The sequence below is a fragment of the Vanacampus margaritifer genome, chromosome 5 (genome assembly GCF_051991255.1).
Source record: "Vanacampus margaritifer isolate UIUO_Vmar chromosome 5, RoL_Vmar_1.0, whole genome shotgun sequence".
NCBI lineage: Eukaryota > Metazoa > Chordata > Actinopteri > Syngnathiformes > Syngnathidae > Vanacampus > Vanacampus margaritifer.
In genome coordinates this window covers 19010810-19033435 of record NC_135436.1, presented here as the reverse complement: position 1 = coordinate 19033435, position 22626 = coordinate 19010810, and the positions used below count along the sequence as shown (strand labels likewise).

Genomic DNA, 22626 nt, shown 5'->3' with positions numbered 1-22626 from the left:
CAGCAAATCTAAAATTGGCCCAAACATAACAGGAAAATGGCGTGTTCCCCTTATCATTTGCTACTTTTTATGATCTTTTATCAAGGATGGGAAATGATCGATATTTAAAAGTGTGCCATACACAACAAAAAGTAAAAAACAGCAAACTAGAGCAGACACTTGCAGTTATTCGCTAATTATATTATTCAAGGTCAATAAGGTTGATATTGCGGATATCACGCGATTGTATCCTCTTTTTCTTAGCTGGGAGGAGTCTGGCTAAAGAATGGATCACGTGTATATTCACAGTCAGGCATCCCATAATAGAAGTCACCTCTTGTGAAAGGGAAATGCTCTTGAAGGGAGTGACCCGTTATCCGTGCCAGTGCAAATACCTGGTGCTGAGAAGCAGGAAGGCCGGGGTCGAGGGGTGACCCGGCAGAATCTTATCTTGCCTTCCCAAAGGCGACTCGCACTGTATAGAACCCTGGCGACATCGGCCCGCTAGCGCTCGCCGCCCGGGTCAGATAACGAGTCCGAGGGCATTCTCGAGCACTTATCAGACGCAGAGTTTCCTCTTTTCCTGCCTGGATGGGCCTCTCATCCTGCCTGTCGGGTTATCATTATTATTGCAGTGCGCTCTCGCTCCTCTGGTGGTGACACCATATGGTCGACGTAAAGGATGTGTAGTGTTCTTTTTGCAATGGGAGATTCGGCCATGTTTGCGTTATGTCAGCACAGTAATGTTTGTCGAGTGAAAAGGTATCCGCAGGAAGCCACTCTGGGCGTTGTCCTGAAAGGCTTAGTTTGGCTTTTTTGCTATGATTTTATTGGAAATAACTCAGTCAAAAATTGAATAGCTGGTTGAACTCAAATTTGGATTATTTTTTAAAATTAGATGGATGCACGATCAGGGGTAGAAGGTGTTCTCCACGTGCCCATCCAGGGATCTTCTAGCAGTTCCTTCTAAAATGTAGCTCCCGCATCTACTGTGCATGACATGAATATTGCACGGCTTTCTCTCTCTGTGCTGAATTGAAAGGTAATGAGGGGAGCCGCTTCAATTGATTGGGAGTTGGCTGCATTCCCACCCGAAAAGAGGGTATTTTTTTCTTTTTTTTTGTAATATAACAAGTTGCTGTTAGGTTTCATGATGGCAACAATTTTCAAGATCAGTAAAAATTAATGCTGTATACACAAAGTTTTTGGTTTTTGTGACGTTAAAAAAAAAAAAGAGAACATGATGGAGTAATTTTAATTTAAATATGTTCCACCATTAATGTGACCTGTACAACTCCAATGAATATTTTTTCTAAACAACTGCAACAATGCGGTTGCACAAGTGTACACACCCTCTTTTAACTGGAAAGTGGTTGTTTTTTTTTGTGCTAACTTTGCAATTTTCAGCAGTAAAATTGTAATATTTTGTCTTTCATGAATTTAATAACATCATTATTTCTCATTTATAATTAACACCATTAAAAAGGCGTTTTGCCATGTACTGTCGACTGAAAATGACCTCACGTGTTGAGGGCTCAGGTAACAACCAATCACAGCCAACTTAACGTTTAAAAGTTGTTTATTTATACTTCCCTTCTTGAAAAGATAAGTCATTTGAGTTGTGCAGATTATAGGCCACATTAATAGTAGAAAAAAGTTTTTAAACAGTCAGGTTTATATCTCAAAAACCTAGCATTTAAACAGACTTTTTATATATATATATATATATATATCTACTGTGCTTAATGTTTCCAACAATATACAAAAAGTCCTTTGACTGCCCTCTTTTCAACCATCACATGTGCCCAATACAATCTGCTCTGAGTAGCCAATCACCCTCCTGGATCGTACACATTGTTGCCTCAGCACCTGTCACTGATGCATATCCACCTCATGCCTCTCGCCCCCCCTTTCCACAATCACCGCATTCACCGTCTGTCTTCGCCCTGCCTGCTGCGGATGCAACTCATCATCAGCACGCCACTTTTTAGCTCCTTGTTAATATGCTCCCATTCTCTCCAAGACGGCTTGTCTCATTTTGACACACAAAAGCTACACCTGCCGCCTGAGCTTGTTCAAAAGCGAGCGGGGAAAGTGCCTCGGACTCCCACTAGCAATTTGCTGACTTCTACTTCCCCTTTTCTCCTCCTTTGCCTCTTCCATCTCTTTGTAGCCCTTTTCCCATTTATGAATAGAAACATGGACTGCAAACAGAAACAATAATAAGTGCTCCTACCTTCTTTGACGGCCAGACGAGGGGATGGGTCTGTGTGTGATGGTGTATTGTAGGATAATGACGAGCTACCTGCAAGGAGATCACGTATGAATCTCGTTAAAAGCTGAAAAAGCCTGAAAATTGATTAAAACTCAATGTACAATTACAGTATAAAGAGAATGTTATATGAATATGCCTTAAATGGGAAGTCAAACAAATTCTTCCTAATGTAAACACGGCTTTCTGAGTAATATTGTGTTTGTGGAACATGAACAAAGCAGCAAAAAACACCTGTTTTTTTACAATCTCAGGGGACGGCCATTTTGCCACTTGCTGTAGACTGAAAATGTCAGACATCACAGTTGCACGTCTCACCTGTTTTCTGAGTTTGGTCATGTGATGTTTGCAAGCTGAGCCGTAATTGGTCATTACTTGAGCCCCGAGCAATGGATAAAAATGGGTGGATTGTGCTGCTAACTCATATTGTACAAACGCAATATTAATCAGAATGTCATGTTTAGACAAATGGGGTTGAATAGTATGGAAGCATGTAACTGGAGTAAACATTTTTTAAACGTGTTTAAAGTACATTCGAACATACTTGTAAATACGTTCGAGCATACTTGTAGCTAAATGCTAAAAACTTCATATTTTTTCCCACAATGCCATGTGATATTGACCTGCGCATTATGGGAAAACATGCTGAGCGGAAATTATGCACTACAAACAAAATAAATCAAAACAATTAAACATAAATAATGGTTACTTTTCGAATGTATTGGTATTATGTAGGCCAAAGCTAAGAAAATGGCTTTTTTTTTACTTAAAAAAAAAAACGTTTTAAAAACTATTTTAAACTGAACAAGTCAATACCTCGAGGTATTATGGGGGGGAGAGAAAAAAATAGCATTTAGCCTACAAATCCGTTTGAATGCACGTGTAACGTATTTGCAAATCCAAACTAACATATTTGCATGAATGACAACAAATTTTCCAGTCAAAAATATTCCAATTCATGCTTCCATAGTATAGAACATATGATTGTAAAACGTTTTTTTTTTTTGGTTGCCTTCCTCTTTAAAGCAAGGATGGACAGCCACTACGGGCAGCAATTTGATTTAATCCATCATGAAATTCTAAAAATCAATATAAACTCAGAGAAACTGCTACAGAAACCCACAAATACACAGAGCTACGGTAGTAATATTAAACATTTGTTTGAGTGTTGCAACATACTACAAAAAATAAATAACACCATTAAACATATTCCCCTACCTTGCCCTAATCAAGCTTACTGACTGGAGTTCAGCATAAAAACAACCAGCAGGTGGCAGTAGAAAGTCCATTAGCGCTCACCCCGGGATTGGCTGCTATTTTGACTGAGGTCCCATTTTGGACATAATGAACTAATCAATGGCAATTGTATATTGTAGGACTGAAGCACTGAATGAACAAAATGCAACAACATGCAACACAGTCGAACAACTCTCGAAGTCAGTCAACATTTTAATTGCAAAGTCTAGCCCTGAATAATAAAGGCTGCCTAGTCATTTCACCTTATGTAGCAGAACCCGGCGCTGCATTCCTGCACTTACACAGGCACCCTGGGCGGCACCAAAATGCTCTCTTAATTTTAGCTGCCCCAGGCATAAATCAGCGAGTGGAAAAACAGGCCCAAAAAACGCACAGAGAAAACACAAGAGCTGCTACTACGCGGAGCGTGTTACGATTTAGCACACAGACAGCTGCTGAGTTGGGAGGAAAGTTCTCCTTTTTTCCGAATTGGACAAAATGAATAACGGTGGAGAAAAATTTGTGTATGATTTGATTCAGGTCCTCTGTGCCTGTTAGTGTTGAGGGGGATGGAGTAGCCAGCTCGGGCTCTGTTATTTTAGGGGGGTGGCGCTAAAGGGGGCGAGGGGTGCTCCACAAATGTACGCTAGCCTCCCAACACCCCACCCCTCCTGGTTCTACCTATTCCACAGCACCCCCAAGGCTCTGGGTCTCGTTTAGAGACCTGGGGCCTCAGAACAGGGGAACCATTGTATGAGGTCGGGTCCCTGCACAGCAATCAAACGCAGCTCCTCATACAAAAATAATTCCTCATGCTGAGTGCAGGCACGCAAGAGGCCAGCAAGCCACCAAAGCAAGTGTGTTTGGAATAAGGCAGAACACGTAGAAGGGAAAAGATGAACGCAAAACGGGGGCGACTGAGGGGAGAAGGAAAATGGCTGTTTAACCCTTTTCCTACTGTGCGCCACATATGTGGGCTGACCCAGACAGGCAAACAGGCAGCATTGCTGAGAAAACCTCAAACCATCCCGCAGAGAAAGCCAGGATGGCTGTAACGTTGCAGAGGGAGAGCAAGGAGGGGTGAGAGTGAGCGAGCGAGCGAGAGAGGCAAATGACAGGGAATTTTGACTATGCTGCATATTTATTTGGACGGCCTCTTCCTCCTTTTGAAAACAAACACATCTTGCTAATCTGACAGCACAGTGGCCCGCCAGAAAAAAACTCGGTCTTTCTTGTTCCAGATTACGTAATGTAACTTGTGTTTCAAAAACGAAGGTCCTCCAGTAAGGCGGGGCCAAACACTACCAGAGTTCGGTTTCAAGCATCTCGATGGACCTCCGTCAACCAAGGTTGTTTATTCTGTGGAACCACAGGATATCATCACCTAAACATGCGGCATAGACTTTGTCAACAAACTCCCAAAAAAAAAAAAAAAACAAGGTTCTAAGTAACTCACTTAAGAGTACGGAGCTATTTAAAGGGAGACAATAAGGCTACTGTCAAAAGAACATCATACATGTAGTTGTTTTGATAGTTCGAGCTCCTATTTGTTCTAGTTAAGAGTCCAAAACAATAGAAATCAAATTAAACTTTTGTAATCCTTTTAAAATCTTTACTAACCGTACAGGTCATTTTAACAATCCTAACTCTCATACAATTGTAGCAATAAATTAATCACTGGTAATATGAAAACATAAAAAAAATTGCTATTTAAAAGCCAAAAGATTAACCACAATCAACATTACTATATGACAGGTATAAGTACAAGCCAAGCACACGCCAAGGATCATTTAATGTGGTTTGCAGACATCTTGCTTGAGCTAATGCAAAATTCCACTTATTAGCTGTAGTAAGACTGTAGTAAGAAGCTGATGATTACAATTATAATCATCTACACCTACGTGCCAAATTGCTTGTGAAGTCACAAATAAAACAGAAAACTAGCATAGTATGAATTAAGAGAATTAGGGCTGGCTTTTCTCTTAACCTTGAAGCCATGGGCATACCATTATAAGTCATTTTTTTCATTTTATGCTGTTTTTTTGTTATTCAAGTTTTCCAAGCTTGTAAGTATTCAATTTCAGTGTTTTATTTACATACATACACATTTAGTTTTTTTTTTTTTTAAATGTGTCTCCACCCCCATAAAAATTGAGAAAAACTGAAATTAGATTTAGAATCCGCACCCCCCAATTTTTTTTAAAACAGCTGTCAGACCAAACTCAGCAAAAAACGTGTTCCCGAGTGTAATCTAACTTTATTTATCTAAAAGGTCTTTCAGATAGGCCTATGTTGGCATCTCCTAAACTTTAAATTAGCTCCTGTATTGGATCTCATTATATTGGCCCCTGTTTACATTTTAAAGTTTGACTAAAGACACAGCACAAGCATGGATGTACAGTAAATTGTAAATTGAGAAATCATCTAGAGCTTGAGAACCACATAAACATTTCCCAAAAATAAATTCCCCCTTGCATTATCGTCTAATTCTTGAGCAAAATGCAGTCTCCTGCACACCAAAACCTTTTTTGACCCTGACTGCATTGATTTGAAGTCATTGTAACCACAGACGGTAAGGGTTGCCTGACCAAATAACAAGAAACAGCAGTCCCCCATTGAGTAATCTGGGATTGAATTTAGCACTCCCTTGGCCAAACATGGGATAAGCATTATCGAAAAAAGTATGGACGGACATAGGTTCAGAATAAGGGTAGTGAAGCATACTTATAAAACAATCCCCCATCATAATGTCTGTCCAACTGATTATCCAATTGTCCAATATCAGCATTCCTACAGTATACGGCAGGACCCATCTGCATCTCCACTTATTTGAAAGCGATATAAATTCTTGTAGCGCTGAGCGTCTGAAGTCCCACGTTAAAGTGAGCAGCTGCATACTAACTTTGTTTGGCTGCTAGCAGCAAACGGCTAACAGTGCAGGGCTCGGAGCCAGGCCAGCCAGCCCCTGCACACCAATGATAACCTGCCAATAGAAGGAACTAATGCGCTAGGAGCTCAATAAAAATGTTGCGAGGGTAGAAAGAAAGAGGGAGAGAAACATTTTCCCTACTCAGCCTTTAAGGCCAGATGTTTATGGTCTGTATAAACTATTGAGGGTTAGAGAATGTCCCCCACTCAGCAACAGTGCGGTGCAGAAGCCCAGACTTATCGCTCGTTTTTTTTTCTTCCATTTTCCCATTTTGACTTGACTCCCACTGTAATCTATCCAGATACAAAAGAAACAGCGACAGTGGAGAAACAGAACTGTCGCTGTTTTCTAATGGTGCTCACTCACGACCCGCTTGGGCTGTTTCCATGCACTTTCCCCCCCCAAAAATCTTGAAGTGATACTCTTACACTGCCATTTTGTGTTTTGGTACTGCTATAACAGCTACAGTCTTTCCTAAACTGGCTTTTATCCCCACGTGTGTTCGGTTCCCTGCACATGTGGTATCAAACCGACCTACGTGGGTGCGATAAAGCAAACAGTCCACGGTCCTTCCCCGACAGACTAATTTGAACAAATTCTCCAATTGCACCCCAAATTGAAAGCACATTGCGTTGCGGACAGCCATCATTTATAAAAATCGGGCTAAGTGACCAAGAATCAAGCCAAAATATTACACTGGCAACTACCCTTGTTACTACAAGCAGCTGGTTGGCCAAACACATGTTCCCATTGTGCTGGCGGAGGCAGCGGTGTGGCGACCTGAATGATGCATCTGCACGGGGCACGGCGGCCATTTTTGGCCGCAGGGTGGGGAAGTGTCTCCCAGTCCTGCGCCCAATGTACATTGAGACCTTAATGACTGTGTGGAATGTTAATCAGAGGTTCAATAAACAGACTCACGCATGATGCACACAGATGTCTATGAAATGATTGCAGCGCCCATTTCGACGATTTACTGCTTGGAAGTGGGTGGGGGATAATGAATGAAGGTGAAGTCCCATCAGATATCACGTGACCAAAGATCACTAATACTTCCCGGGCTTGGCTGAGCCGTCCCCTTCATCATTTTTTTTTGAGCACTTAAGATGCTCGGCCTGCCTCCAATACTCATGAGTGGAGCCAGAAGTCTATTATCTGGACAGGTTTATTTTCGACTACGATTGTGCAGAAGGAGAAGAGCGAATGGATTTCGTTACCAAATCGTTGTCCCTGCAGGGTCTGCCTCAACCCTCCAAACTCCTACTCTGTCTCTCTCAGACATTCGGTACTAACGCACTCCGTCTTGCCCGTAGGCTTCCAGTGTCAATAATATGCTGTTCGCTTCCCAGACAGCTGCTCTGAAGCAAGTCAGCCCGTGCACGGGAAGGGAGCATTCATTGCTTTTGTTTGTCGGGAATGGATCCAAAGCAATTTCAACGGGCAAGCGGCGAGGATTCCACAGCACACAAGGTCTAAATCAAAAGAGGGGGCAGAAACGGGCAAAGTCACGGTACAGCACGTAAGCCGTTGCTAAGTCATGCAGCCGGCGGCCATAATGAAAACTGCTGTGCCTAGTGGCGGTCAGACAGATCCACACGCTGCAGCATTGCACAATGAGGCTGTTATACTCATGACAAGCATCCCTCTCTGCCTTGACAACGTGCACGGGGAAAAACTGTTGACACCCACAAAGTACAGTTCCCATTACATCACATTGAGGCCCGTCACAACGTTTTGGGAGTAATGTTAAATTTAGTGGCGACATCAATCACTCCGCCCAGTGCGGTTTCTTGATATTATGCAGCAGTGAAAGCAGCTCTCGCTGTTCTTTAGCTTAGAATGCAAAGTATTCAACGATAGTTCCGACTGGTTTCTGTGATAATCGCTGAGACCAAGCTGCTGCACTTAAAAATCTTAGCCCCACCAGATGTTACATTTTATATTTCAAAGGCATTTGCATACTGCCTCAGCAAATTGCTTTGCGTTCCCAGCTGAAACATATGAAGCGGGATTCCATCGAGAGCCTCTTCAAAGGTAATAAGCTCAAATTTAGTTGCCTGGACACACTGGTCTAGCCTTCTTCCCGAGGCAATGCACCTGGACTCCTTTCCAAAGTCCAAGTGGTGTATAGCACAGCAAAGCGGAGCGAGACATGTAGTTGGTGGATATCTCGATAAGGCAGAACTGCTAATGGCGTTCTCAGGTTGACCAAAAGAGCACAAGGTCAGGAAAACAAAAGTAAAAAAGTGAGCTTGTTAACAATCACCTAGCATTGTAGTCAAGACACCAACCAAGACCAAGATATTATTGAGGCTAGAGAGTATTGAGACCAACACAAGTCCAAGTCTTTTGGAGGTTGAGACCGAGTCAAGACCAAGATTGTATAAGTCAAACAAAATTCACAATTTAGATTTACAACAAAAACAAATTCTGCTATCTACGTCCAAAGAAACAAATCTGCATTCTGTGTTTCTCATTGATCACAGCAGTACTGGCGTGGCCTCGATCGGTCTTGATCCAAAATCCTGAGTCCGCCCTGTCAGAGTCCGAGACGAGACAGAGGAAAAATTGCCTTTGATTAAGAGACCAGGCAGAGATCCTTTAGAAGTGGTCTCGAGACTGGTCTCAAAGATCTTGAGAACTACAACACTACCATCACCAGTGATCCATGCTGGACAACACTGAACCTTGTCGTTCCTGTCTGTGGCTTCAGTTTCACTTAATGCGTATAATTTCTAGAATGTCACCCAAACAACTCCCAGATATGCTGGAAAGTACCTTCCCTTTTCCCAAGATTTTCTACTACCACTTTCTATTTAGCCCCATCTGGGAAAGAACCGTTCTTCTACAGACTCGGGATAAATCAATCATCAAATCAAAAGCCTGTTGGCAATTACTTGAGTGTTTTTGGAACGCACACTTACTTTCCCTGAGGTAATTGAGATGAGAGAGAAGAACTTCGGCATTGTACATGGTGGTGAGCCGGAGGAAGTCGTCCTTGCTCATCTTGCACAACTCTTTGCCGTCTGTGTTTTGAAACACGGATGTGTCGATCTCCAACAGGCCGTACTCCTTGATGGCCCACTCTAGCCACTGGCGCACGTGGTCCTGGGACCACAATGAAGGATCTGCGAGAGGAAGGAACGCAAGTAGTCGTTTATTGAACTTGCATTTGGAATTGAAGTGGAGGGAGCTGAGCAGCTAGCATCTCGTGGCATAAAGGAATAGGAAAAAAATGAACAAGTTGAAACCAGAATGATTTATCAGTGGTGAACGTGGCTCTGTTATTAGATATAAATAATTCTTTGTCTTCCTGAAACCACAGGAGGATTTATCAGAGTGGGATAATGTTTCAGGTAAATCGACTTTCACGGGGGAGTCTTCATTTTCAAATCCCTCTCTGTCATTGTTCAACATTTCTTACATATAGTTACATCTGGAGAGACTTACTCAACAAACCGTAATGTGTGTTGGATATACTGCTTCGGAAATCTGGAACCCAGACTGATAGCAGTCAAGGTGCAGCCTCCGTGTACTGTAGGATGTTGAACTAGTGTCTGTCTGCTTCAGTTTAAAAGAGCACCAAGATTTCAATTTGCCTCAATTTGCCTGCTTTCGGAAAAAAGCAACCCCTCCCCATCTTTGTGGCTTGAATGAATAATTCTGGCAATGTGAAATTTATTTTCGACGTTACGGAGCTGAAACTGCACTTGTAGCTACACGAATTGTGCCATTTCACATATTTAATGATTAACTTGGTGAAACCATAGCTGTTAAAGAAATATAGCTCTGGCGGACTGAGATATTTCGACTTGGCCACACTCTCGTGGGAGAGATGAAACGCTGGCACCCGGCTAAATGAAAATAGGCCTGTGTTGGTGAAGCGGTGTCAAAACAGAAGGACTAAAGAAGAAAATATTGAGAAGTCATTGCTCCTATATATGAAATGGATACACATACACAGCTTCATACAGTAGTTGTTTGATTCGATGACTTACCAGCCGGTACAATGACTCTCCGTTCATTGGTGGTCATGTTGGGGGGAGGGGCGCTTTTCTCATCCATGTAGTTTCCATAGTTCATCTGAGACGTCTCGTTACCCCCCACCAGTTTATTACATTTACCCACGCTGCAGTCCACTGGAGACTCCCTGCTAAGCACACACAAGTATATTGCAAAAAAATATTATGACGTCTTGCGAAATGCTTGTTGGCTAAAGCGAAAAGCAGCGTTAGTTAAAACAAGGCGGTTCTCAAGGGGAATTTGGCAGGTTTCTAAATAGTTAGTTATCTGGTGTTAATGTTCAATACAAATATCAATTTGAGGATTTATTACGAAGAAAAAAAATTGAGATTGAATTGGTTAAATCTCACATTTTCAGTGTCGACCATGTGCTTGAATAATCAGGATTTTTTTGTTCCAGTTGCTGGTGGAAAAACTTGCAACTTGGAAATATTGCACTATTTTTTATTTTTTTTTTTGCTATTCTGTTGGATGAGTACTTTTGTAGGACACATCTAGTTAAGTGCTGTAATCTTGCATGCATTTGGTGTACTTTGACAAAACTAGCAACAAATTTGTGAACAGTAAATACAAAATGATGATTACATTTTAAACATTTGACCATTACATTTCTGCAATGTTTGTTGGGTAAACTCAATTTATGAGCATTGTCAATTTTGGAATCTGAATCATTTTTCTTGGGCAAGTATGTTTGAAGCCTTTAGTCTGTGTCACACTATTACTATTGCACTAACAACAAAATTATACACTTTCCCAAGATATATACAGGATATATTGTATATAAACCAGTGATTCCTAAGGACCGTGCTGAGCATCGGGTACGCTCTGGGAAATTATTCAATTAAACTTTTTTTCCATTTGATTTTCACCAAAATTATTTCCTTAATACTCATCTATTTATGCCGTTCACGTATAGTGACAAGCTGAGCAATTAAATGCTCATCCACAAAAAGGAACAATTAACATACGTATCTATCTGTTGCCAAAAGAAAAGAGTAAGAATAAGCTAATTGATCATCAGCCTTTCATTTTACTCTACTCTACTGAGATTTTTGGTTTGGTGCTGCGCCCTGAGATTAAAGGTAAAATATGTCTTTAGGCTCAATAAATGTCAGGAAAATAATTAAGTACCACACCCTAAATAGATGCAAACTGGTGGCAACCGTAATTAGCTTTAGCATGACTGAATACTCCATACAATACAAAAACAAAAATGTTCATATCGTAAAAATGACCTTGAACAATGAACACACATACTGTAGTTAGGTTTCTTACCGCGATCCGTTCATATGCTCATATTCTCGCTTGACGTTGACCCGCACTGGCTGGTTGATCCACTCCTGCTGTGGGGGTAATGGGTTGATTTTGTGAGTCTGGCCGTAGTCCTGCGCGCCAGATGCAGTCATGTCTGTCTTGGGGAGAGGGGCAGCAGCGGCGTACGGGGGCTCAAATAAAGACTGGTCTTCACTCACCACTGATAGCGCCTCCTGTAAGGAGTAGCAACAATCATGCGGCAGCTCAAACAGGCCTTACATCATAATGCTAACTCCACAGTGCGTTTTTCAAGGGTTAGCGATGAGTAGTTCATTAATGATTTAGGATCTGAAGTAATGGGAAAAAGCTGGCAAAGCTCTGTCTATAAAAGCAGCTTTCACACTCACACGCTGAATAACATGATGCATTTACGGTGGAAAGCTCAAATGTCAGGTTTGCTAGCTAACTTTGGTGTTTTAGTGACGATACTCACATCAGTCATGTCAATTACTCGACTCTTGAGTAGACACCAATACAAATACCAAGTACAGAAACCACTAGAACTTTTGATACATAACCCCCCCCTCCCCAAAAAATAAAAATAAAAATAAAAATAAAAATAAAAATAAAAATAAAAATAAAAATAAAAATAAAAATAAAAATAAAAATAAAAATAAAAATAAAAATAAATAAATATATAAAAAATAAATAAATAAAAAATAAATTAAATAAAAAATAAATTAAATAAAAATAAAAATAATCCCAATAAGCATTTTTCCTTAAAATTGTATTAAATTATTTGGCCGCTGTCGCGAGTATGCGACCTTGATACCTGATATCGGCCCGACATGATACCTTGTTTCAGTACTCGTCCATCCCTAGTAAAAATTATGTAAAAAATGCAGAACTCATTTGCAATGACTTTTAAAGACCAGAACTTTGTTCAACATGAAGACCCCCCATTCATTAAATCAATAGCAGTGGCTTAATATATAATCATGACTTCTTTTTTGTGTGTGTGTGGTAATTCCCTTACCCCACATTTCTGTGGTGGCTCCACTCATTCCTTTGTCCGTTAAGTAAAATTAAAAACATTAATTAGTCAAGTAATACAATGTTGTTGTTGTTGAGTCTCTGGTATTTGTCTGACTTTTGAAGTGGGGATATAAGGATTTTGTGTCATATTAAAGGATAATTATCCCATTAATTTGTGACGTTCTCATTCAAACAAGAATGATCCACAGACAGGATACAGGGATAATTTTTTTTACTATTGGATTCACATGGGGTGTCAAAGGAACCTTCCACGCCCTCTTATTTGTGATGGGATTGTCCATCTTGTTGTCACATGATAAACCAGGAAGTAGCCTTATAACCAACAAACAGATGGACACGGACTTTCACTTTTGTGAAAGTAAGTGGCACGACTAAGTGGCTAGCTGTAAATTATTTTGCATGTTATATGCTCTCAATAGACTTGTATTGCAAATATGGAATTTTTGGCAAGGTTAGTGCAGGGCTAAATTTGGAACGGTTAGGAATGCTCGGCATTCAACTACCATTCATTGTGCAAATGCATACACAAAATCAATCTATAGTAAGAAAGTCAGTGCGCTTTAGAGGCTGGCTGGCAGATGTTCACCTCCAACATTTCCTGTCAACACATGAGAATGACATCAATCTTCTCAACACTCTCCCGGCCAAGAGTGCAAATAAAGTACCCCAAATGTTGAACTCTTCCTTTAAGAATGGGAGGACGTTGTCAGGTGATGACAGCGATAAGAATTGGTACAAAGTGAACATCAGGATCGACTTTTTAAACTACACAGAAACTTGTGAAGTCAAATTTTTGCTCTCTTGGGGACTTTTTTTTTTTTTTTAAACACTAATTACATGCAGTTATGGGTCATATCAAAGTCTGGCATCCTAAGTAGTTTGGCTAAACAGCCCCTGTAGCTACTGTTGCTTCCTGTTGACGTTAGATGACTTCAATCATGCTCACAGCGCAGTTAGGGTGCAAACAAATGTCGATTTGCTTACATGTATACAGTTCTCTGCAATAGTTTGAATGGCAAAAGATTGCTTCATCCATAGATATTTATTGTTTGTCTTCTGTCTGAAGACTCAACAGAAGCACAGGGAGGGGGGGGGGGGGGCGGTCGCTGCAACACTGACCTAACTGCTGTGGCTCAGCAATGTAAGCAATGTAAGTTTATTAAAGAAAACAAAAAGCAACTCTGGACTGCACGAGAGACAACAGTTTCAGCGGGCTCCTCTTTAAATGCCTTGAAATTGTTTGCTAGATTCGTTTTACTCTTTTACATGCGTAAAATGTCAACATTCCAGACATGTCATAGTTGGAGTTGGTTAAAAATGCTCCGTGACAATCGTTTTTGGTGAGCCCTTGCCCTTCCAGCCGTCGTCATTCCAAATCAGCCAAAAGTCCGGAGATAAATAAGTCTGAATATTAGACATTCTCATCATGTGTCTCTGCTTTTGACTGGGGATTGAAACACATCTGGATCTGATAGGATCTGATGGCACGATTTAGACAGAGACGTGTCTAATCCTCAAAGGACGGAATTTATATCATTCCGAAATGCCACATATGTTTGTCGGGGAGGGGGGAAAGAATGACAAGACTTATCAATATTTCCAACATCATTGCTATCCTAAAGATCCTCACCGACAACGACTGTCCACCATATTAAAGATATACTGTTTTAAATGTCTTCTCAGCTTGTGCTAAACAAACTTCTCTGTCATTACTCTTAGTTCTGTACAAGAAGTCAAGAGAAAAAGCACATTTGGGAGGGGAATATGGAATCAAATGCACCCCCACAGGTAAAATAAATGCTCGTATGAAGGTTCTCTAGAAGTTTAAACCTCCCTCACAGAATTAGATTTTCCAGGGATTTAATCAGTTGATCCATCATATAGTCTGAACCCTGGCAGTATTACTTGCTATCTGAGCAGCACACAGCAGCTAGCGTGCCGCCGATAAAGCGGCAAGAAGCGGGGGAACGTCTTGCTACGGCCCGATAAGACCGCACGCCACTTTTCTGACTGTTACGAGTTACATTCCGAGTGACATATCAGCCTGTCAAGTGGAAACCATGATTGGCAAGTGGCGTGCGCCCATCAAGATTTTAGAGAAGGGCGTTTAAAAATAGGAGCGGGCCCCTCTCTGCTGAGGAGAAATCTGCAGTGTTTTCTCTTTCCTATCGGTAAGGAACACCAATGAACCCGTCAGGCTTCTACTTGGTTTTGTCATAAAACCATTCACTTGTGAAAAGCGTCTCCATTCAATTTCATCTTCAAGTACAGATCCTGTGCAAGAATACGCCAGTCAAACACCATACGTACACACAAAAAAGCAGTTACACATTTCATTTAAATCCTTTTTTTTGTTATCCCTCAACTTAGATCTAACTTACTGTTGCTTCTAATGTTGCATTCCGTGGTACAGTCTGTAGACAATTACTGGCCCCTAATGTATACTCAACACTAGTGTACCCCATAGGCCTACTTATTCAACTCCAAATTACATTTTTCAGCTCTAACAACATCAACTATGTCTATGAATTTACTATTGGTAAATATAAAGCGAGGTATGTGTCTTGTTGAAGGGCTCTTCATTTGTTTAAATGTGATGCGCCAAATTTCAAGTAGCTTTCCAAGCGGTATAATGTTGTACAGTTGGTATAAAATTTGTACCTCTGATTTGAAGGGAATTTTATTATTTCCAAATTAAGTTTAGAAATCCAAAATTTATGACTTAACCCCTTCGGACCCATAGATGATTGCAGTGGACATGACATATTTGCGTGTCTAAACCAAAAAAAAGACATCATTGGGATGATGTCAACACTGCTGGGTCATGATTGAATCCTAGCTAACCAATCACAATCACAATTTGATTTGCATGATGTTCATATTAAAAATGTTTCTTATAAGGTGTACGTTTACGACATGTCACACCCATATAATCCTGGCGTCCACTATAATAAATAAAAACATGATATAACCCCAATTTTTTCCCCATGTTGTTCTTATGTGGGAAAAGAGTCAAAATAATAATAATGAAATGAAAAAAAATGCCCAGCAGAAAAAATGCGGGTCCGAAGGGGTTACGAGGCTCCACTAAATTTTTCTGGACGCTCTCACAATTTCGATTATTTGATTTCTTATCACTTTAGCAATATTGTTCTGGACAGAAAAAAATAATCCACTTTCCCTAGTTTTACGTCATAGTTCCATTATTGCTTCTTTGGCAGTGGTTCTTAAAACCTGGGTTCGATCAAATTCCAGGCGTTCGGTGAGTCAGTCTCGGGAGTTCAGCGGAGGTCCAGACACACACCCGACTCATCATTGGCTGCAGGTGATCATGCTACATTGCTTGGCCTATCTGTGCTTTAGGGAATTTCATGTGCTCAGTAGTCGACTTGTGGCTGTTGTGATGGTACGTCGTGTGATTTCTTTCTTAATGTAATCCCCTCATACTAACCATGTTGAGAAAAAAACAAAGAAAGTGGTTGGACGATTATGTGCAATTTGAATTAACATGTATAATGGAACGTATCGTGTTCCACAGGGTTCAATTCTGGGGCCTCCGCTGTTTTCACTGTATCTGCTGCCCCCGGGTACTACCTTAAGAAAACAGTGGTGGTTGTTTTAAAGTGCTCTATGAATATAGAGTTGAGTTGAGTGATAGGAGTCAGCATCCTAACAGCATGATTTGCAATGCCAAGTTGAGCAAGCCTAGTCCAGCACAACTAGCTCTCTCGCAAAACCAAAGGAACACTTCCTTAAGCTGCGTGGAGCGGGGAAATACAAAAACACACCTTCTGAATTCAACTTGAAAAGAGGCAGATTTGATGTAAAGGCTACTCTCCCTGTTCATTTTGTCCACCAGGAAACCCTGTCTTGAATTTGAAACAATTCTTGAATTAAGAAGGGTTTGGTGAATGCACATAGGAACTGGTGGGGTTCACTACCTCTATCAATGGGAAGAACCACTGTTCTATGGTTATCAGACAAGGTGGGTCAGAAAAGTTGTGACGAAAGATCTAGTACAAGTTCCCCCCTTCAGTGTGGGCCAGATGATCAACATTTCTACAACAAGATTCGGTCACATTTTCTTCAGTTTGTTCAGTGCACAAGAAAAGACAAGCGTTGTGGCAATCGACTCATGGTAGTGCGCCTGCTCACAATCCCCTGAGCATCTGACAGTGCCTGGCTGAGAACTCTCCCTGTGCTGGAGCAACCTCCCTACTCACCTGACCCGGTGACTCTGTTTATTGATTACATCATTCTCAAGTACAAAAGGGTCGTTAAGGGGACCTCTTTTGAAGTTGTGGATGATAACAAAGATGGATGATGAAGAATTGTTCTAGGAAAGTGTGTTTTACTCCAGGTGGATGACTTTGAAGAGAAAAACTTGAAGTTTGTTGTGTGAATTGCTAAAAAAAAAGCTATCTTTTTGTGACACGAGTTCTGGTACTTTTTTGCCATACCTCGTACATGATGAAAATTTCAGGTCTTGCAAGATTTTAAAGTTGCCTTCTTCCCAAAAACTGGTTAACTTTGGACACACTTATGAAACTGTTTGACTTATTAACAACTTAATGTTACTTTAGCCATAATAGAGGAGTGTACTGGTGTCCTATGTGCCAAGTTCCATTTCTGGTTCTATAACAATCACATTTTCCCTCATTGCCATCACTACCCATCATAACAGTAAAATAGACAAAAAAAGAGCCAAAGAAAAGGCTAAATACTTGGGGAGTTAATCCTTTACACCACAGGTGTCAAACTCAAGGCCTGGGAGCGAGCTCTGGTCCGCCACATCGTTTTTATGTGGCCCACGAATGCAAATTATATGCATCGATTTCATGTTTCTTGCAAATCTACCAAAATTGCAAATTGTCTTCACGTTTAAAAACCTGGAGATATTAAAGACATTTTTGTTAACAATCCCCCAAAACGTAATATTTGAAGTAAAAGTTTATACTGGCCTCTCATTTTAAAACTAGTTGTTCACTAGTTTGTTGTTTATGTAATATGAGGAAAGCATATTAGTCCTCACAGCCCACAGATGGAAACCGAAACTGATGTGGCCAACGACAATTTGTTTGAAACACCTGCTTTGCACCCTCACATAGTTTAGATATGTTTACATGACAGTGTTAATTGTTTTGTTTTTTCGTAAAAACTTAGAGGCCCCATGGTAAGGACGCACACAATGCTTCTCATGAGTTAACACCTGCCTGGAGCCACCTTGCTTTTGTTTACATCAATGCATCACAACACGTTCTCCACATGTAGTCCACACGTGTGTCTGTTTGGCACACACAACTCAACTTTTGTCCACCGGGAGGGCGGCGGAGCGCACAAAGAGGAAGGGGCTCAATTCCTGTCTTTTGTTCAAGTAGGAAAAGGAAACCTGTCAGGAAAAGATTGTGTAGAACAGGAAGCTCTCATGGCTCGAGAGCGTGTTCTTTCTTTAAGAGCGCACAAGTCGGGCCGGCCGTTCACACCCACGCTTCAATTACAACTCCATTCTTCATTCTTAGCTTTTTGCGACAAACATCTCAATGGTCCTCGAGCCACACATCCTAAATGACAAAATAATCACGCACGCACGGCCTTTTTTTGGGTGCCGCCAACGTTCGCCAACACTCCTCCAACACACACACATACACCACACCCAACGGCCACAAAGCCGCTACAGGCCTACTAAAACATCTCCAAACACACAACAGCACTTTTTGAGCAAGATGAGCTCCATTTGGGTGCATTTTTGGGAGCTGACACTTGTTAGGAAGTGAGCCAAGAGAGGGACTTGCCATTCAAACATCTGGAAGCATCCGTAGCCATCTGGAATGTGACTGTCTAGAAGGGAAGAGGAGGAGGGGGCAGTAGCCAATGTTAATTCAGCCCAGCAACCCCTGATGACTACCAATTGCACCAAATATGACTTTCCAACGAGGCTTTATAAAAACAATATTGGGTTTGGGCTTGAGCTTTCACTTGTAGCACTTTTAACTTTTATTTTAACAGCATGCATGTGTAAGTGATTAAACTGCCACATTTCAATGACTTTTGCCGTTTTAATCAAATACCTAAACACTCCGAAAGGGTAGCCCTACTTGTGTAACTGACAAAGAGGACACTTTGTGAAGTGTGGTTTGAAAGTGTTGCAAGTTGCACATTGCCAAATAACAGCTTTCTTTAAACAACACACACTTCTCCAAAAAGAAAAGTCGTTACACACATAATAATCTGCGAGTGCCTTCGAGATCACCGAACCATCACGTTACTGCCACCAATGACAGGCTCAGTTTGGACCCGTCACCGGAGTCACAGTTACGCATGCAGTCTCCGGCGTGTACGCTGCCTTGCCGGTCACACATATCAGAACACGCTTCGATAAGTCAAAGAAAAGGGCATATATAGGCGATAAACCTTACCTACATGAAAACACAACTTTTGGACGAAAAGTGTGTTGAAGGATAAAATAATGCCGCCTCCAGATGTGCGTAATTTGCGCGCTCGCTCCTCGGAAATCCAACGTGCGAGTCAAGCGTCGACGCACATCCTAGCAGTGCTTGGAAATTATGATTTTACAAAAAAAAAAAAAAAAAGAAGAAGAAGAAGAAGACGAAGGGGGATGGTTTGAAAGGAACCGCGAGAGAAAAATGTCCTCGGTGTAGAGGTCCCAGCTAACGCACACACACAAAAAGGAGGCGCAACTTTGGGAGAAAAAAGCGGTCCCCACAATCTCCAACAAGCTCACTCTCCACCCTTACCTTAATAGTTCCGTCCATTTTGCGCAACTTTCAGTGGACTCCGACGGTATCCCAAACATGACACGCTCCTGAATTAATTCCAGCACAGTCCCGGTATGTGTGGCGCAGAGAAAGAAACTTTTTTTTTTCTTTTTCCCCCCCTTTCCTCCTAAATTTGGGAAGTGAAGTCACCGCCGCCGCTTGCTTGCTCGCTCGGTTGCTGCTGCTGTTATTGCGAAGGAAGGTTGAGAGAAGGAAGCTGTGTGTCACCCAAAAGCCCTGCCTTCAAAAAAAAAAAAGAAAAAAAAAAGCAGGATACTGTCCGGAGGAGATAAGCAGGCAAAACAATTGAATGTTCACTCCGTTGTTATGTTGTGTGTTTTTTTTCTAAACTGAATATTTACAGGATGGTGGCCTGCTGTGGAAAAATTATACGTGATTTTTTTTAATGTATTCTAAAAATGACACAAATTGTCGGTGTCGGTCAATTACTATTGATATTAATAGAAAATGGCCAACCTCAGTTATAGTAGGACATATTTACTTTGAACATAAAAATGATGTTCGCCCATGCAGTCGATCTGTTTTAGAAAATGTGAGCATGATAAAGAGGTGACTGGGCTTTAAATCACCCAAAGATGACATATCAGAGTGCTTGTTGCAATATTTCTTTTCCTTACAAGCTACACGTCAAGGTGAAGACTTCCCAGAAAAGACATAAATCACATCCGTGCATTCAACACCCCTCAAGTGTTGAAAAAATCTGCTCTACACATGTGTGCCACTGCAGGAATTATCCCTACAACCGTCATGATTTGGATTTTGTTTTAAAAATTAAAACATTTAAAAATTATTTTCAAAAATAGCTATAATATAGTTTTTCCTTTTTGAACATAAACTGCTCTGTTTGTTAAAAAAGAAAAGAAAAAAAAGAGTCCATTATGGAATTCTAAATGCAAATTTTCTCCATGTTCTTTAACATGACGTTTTAGTTTGTTATTCCGAAGCCAATAAATTAGACATTCAATATGGTTTTCACTTTCCAAAGCTGCATGGTGGACCGGCTCAAATGCTCTTATGGACTGTATATGGCCCCCATGCCGTATGGTTCTCACCCCTCATCCACTGCCCTTTTTGAAATGTTTCTACTTTCTGTGGTATACTTAAATTCACTGTCAACTTGTTGATGAATTTCTCTGCAGCCAGCTCAAAGTTTAGACCGCGCCACTGGCAGCAAGGCTGGCCTGTCTGTTCCCCTCTTGGGGGTCTGGTGGAGCTGAGGGCCCCACCCTTGGGACCGCCACATCTGGATCCTGCTAAGGGTCAAGGCTTCTCATGCCTGAGGCCAGCTCAGACTTGTATAATTAAGGGAGACACCTTGTTTAACTCTTCACTGACCAGTTTGATATAAGTCCCTCTTTTAAAGTGTCCACATGACTGACTTTTTTATTATTATTTTTTTTTTTTATTTAAAGCTGTTTAGAGATAGAAGTGAGTCCAAATTCAAGATAATTCAAGAGCAGTAAATCACAGTTTCTGCTTTTACAAAGAGATTAAAGGTCAGGTTAACAGATTTTGAATAGGCCTATATTTGCAGTCATTTGCATCATACAGTTAGAATTAGCTGTTTCTATATTTCTGGTTCGATTATTTACAGTAGCTTCATAAGGGGGGGTCAAAATATTAGAAACACCTGTCAGTAAGATGCAGCAAGCAAACTACAACCACATGAATACATAATTTGGTACAGAAGACCATTTTAGAGTATGGAATGTTTTTTGTTCTTTTTGCTGACTGGATAATTCTCAGTGAATCAATAAAGAAAGTTAATGGCATGCATTTTATCCAAGCACTTATATAATACAATAAAAATGAAACTCAGTTGTGAATAGGCTACAGCTGTTGTAGATCTCACTGAATTATGCAAGTGTCCTTTATATAGTGGCCACTGATGGAACCAAGCAGACCAGATCACATCTTACCAAAACCCGATTTCCTCTCTGGATGTCAACATGAAGCCTATTAGGGTGACAGGGGGTCCGGGCCCTGTCCCAAGACCATAATGAACACAGTGGTAACAAACATTTTGGAAGGCCAATAAACAGATGCAAGCCGGTTTACTCAGTCAACCACAGAACATCTGGCTCGACGTTGCAAGGAGTCAGCCAGCAGACGTTTCTTCCTCTGCACACATTGCTGCAGTCGGCCTTCCACTGTATGGGCCATGTATGTCAGAGTTGGGGAGGGGTCACAGTCACATGGACCCTCTGTTGTATAGAAGGAAGTCTTGCTTTTACATCTTCCCTCAAGATCACAGGTCGCAACATTGTTTTATTGCTCCGGACCACTAACACCAGTAAAGAAGCTTAATAGCAAATTATAAAAAGATGGAAGTTCAAGTTGAAGCAGTCTGCTGATAAATCTGAACTGAAATCATGATTAAAAAAAGATACCACAATTCGGAGAGACCAAATGATCCCTAGTTGTACACCAAGCATGCACAATTAGGACCAGAATCTTCATTTCCCAAATGGAAAATTGAGGGTAAAGTGGAGATGCTGGGGATTGAACCCAGGACCTCATACATGCAAAGCATGCGCTCTACCACTGAGCTACATCCCCATGCAAACCATCACTACCACAGCTGCAAAAATAAAATTAAAATAAAAAAAAAATACATGTTATTGTGTCGAGCAGGGGTGGTAAAAGTAAAAGTGCTGTGGATCTCATACGTTCTTTAACCTGGCCCTCCGAGCATTTACAGTATCCATAGTGCTGTAATATATATTACATTACCCCCCCCCAATAAAATAAAATAAAATAAATAAATAAATAAAAATTGGTTCCTTACATACAGTATTATTTCATTTATATGTATATTTTAAACGTATCTCATTAAACAATTAATTTATTGCAAATAAAAACATTTATAGTGAAATAATAAATTACTATGGATGGGGGAGTAATGAAGGCAATACCAGGTCTTATTTCAAGCTATCAGTGCTTGTGACAGTGGCCCGATACAAGAATAATTCACCCTCTTTTGATTGTTTTATGATGATGAACTATATATTTAAAATGAGAAGAATAAAAAAATTGCCATTCATTTATTTAAGGGAAATGCTATATTGGGATATTTAAGT

General features: G+C 40.8%; 1 protein-coding gene and 1 non-coding gene across 4 annotated transcripts in view; both read right to left on the bottom strand.

The window, feature by feature from the left end:
• fli1 (Fli-1 proto-oncogene, ETS transcription factor) overlaps positions 1 to 19685 on the bottom strand; it is a 32116-nt gene extending 12431 nt beyond the window's left edge. The window contains exons 1-5 of one of the 3 annotated variants that reach the window (XM_077566899.1): positions 19505 to 19685; positions 11715 to 11926; positions 10415 to 10569; positions 9341 to 9544; positions 2216 to 2284 (exon numbers count right to left, since the gene is read on the bottom strand). In XM_077566899.1, the coding sequence (XP_077423025.1) occupies positions 2216 to 2284; positions 9341 to 9544; positions 10415 to 10569; positions 11715 to 11926; positions 19505 to 19522 (658 nt within the window). In that variant the 5' untranslated portion in view covers positions 19523 to 19685. Of the gene's footprint in view, positions 1 to 2215; positions 2285 to 9340; positions 9545 to 10414; positions 10570 to 11714; positions 11927 to 19165; positions 19296 to 19504 lie in introns of those variants that run through there. The other 2 variants (XM_077566900.1, XM_077566901.1) reach the window with 2 other exon arrangements.
• Positions 19686 to 22033: 2348 nt separating this feature from the next.
• Positions 22034 to 22105, bottom strand: trnaa-ugc (transfer RNA alanine (anticodon UGC)). The gene has a single exon. It is a non-coding gene; the product is annotated as a tRNA-Ala (tRNA).
• Between the last annotated feature and the right edge of the window lie 521 nt (positions 22106 to 22626).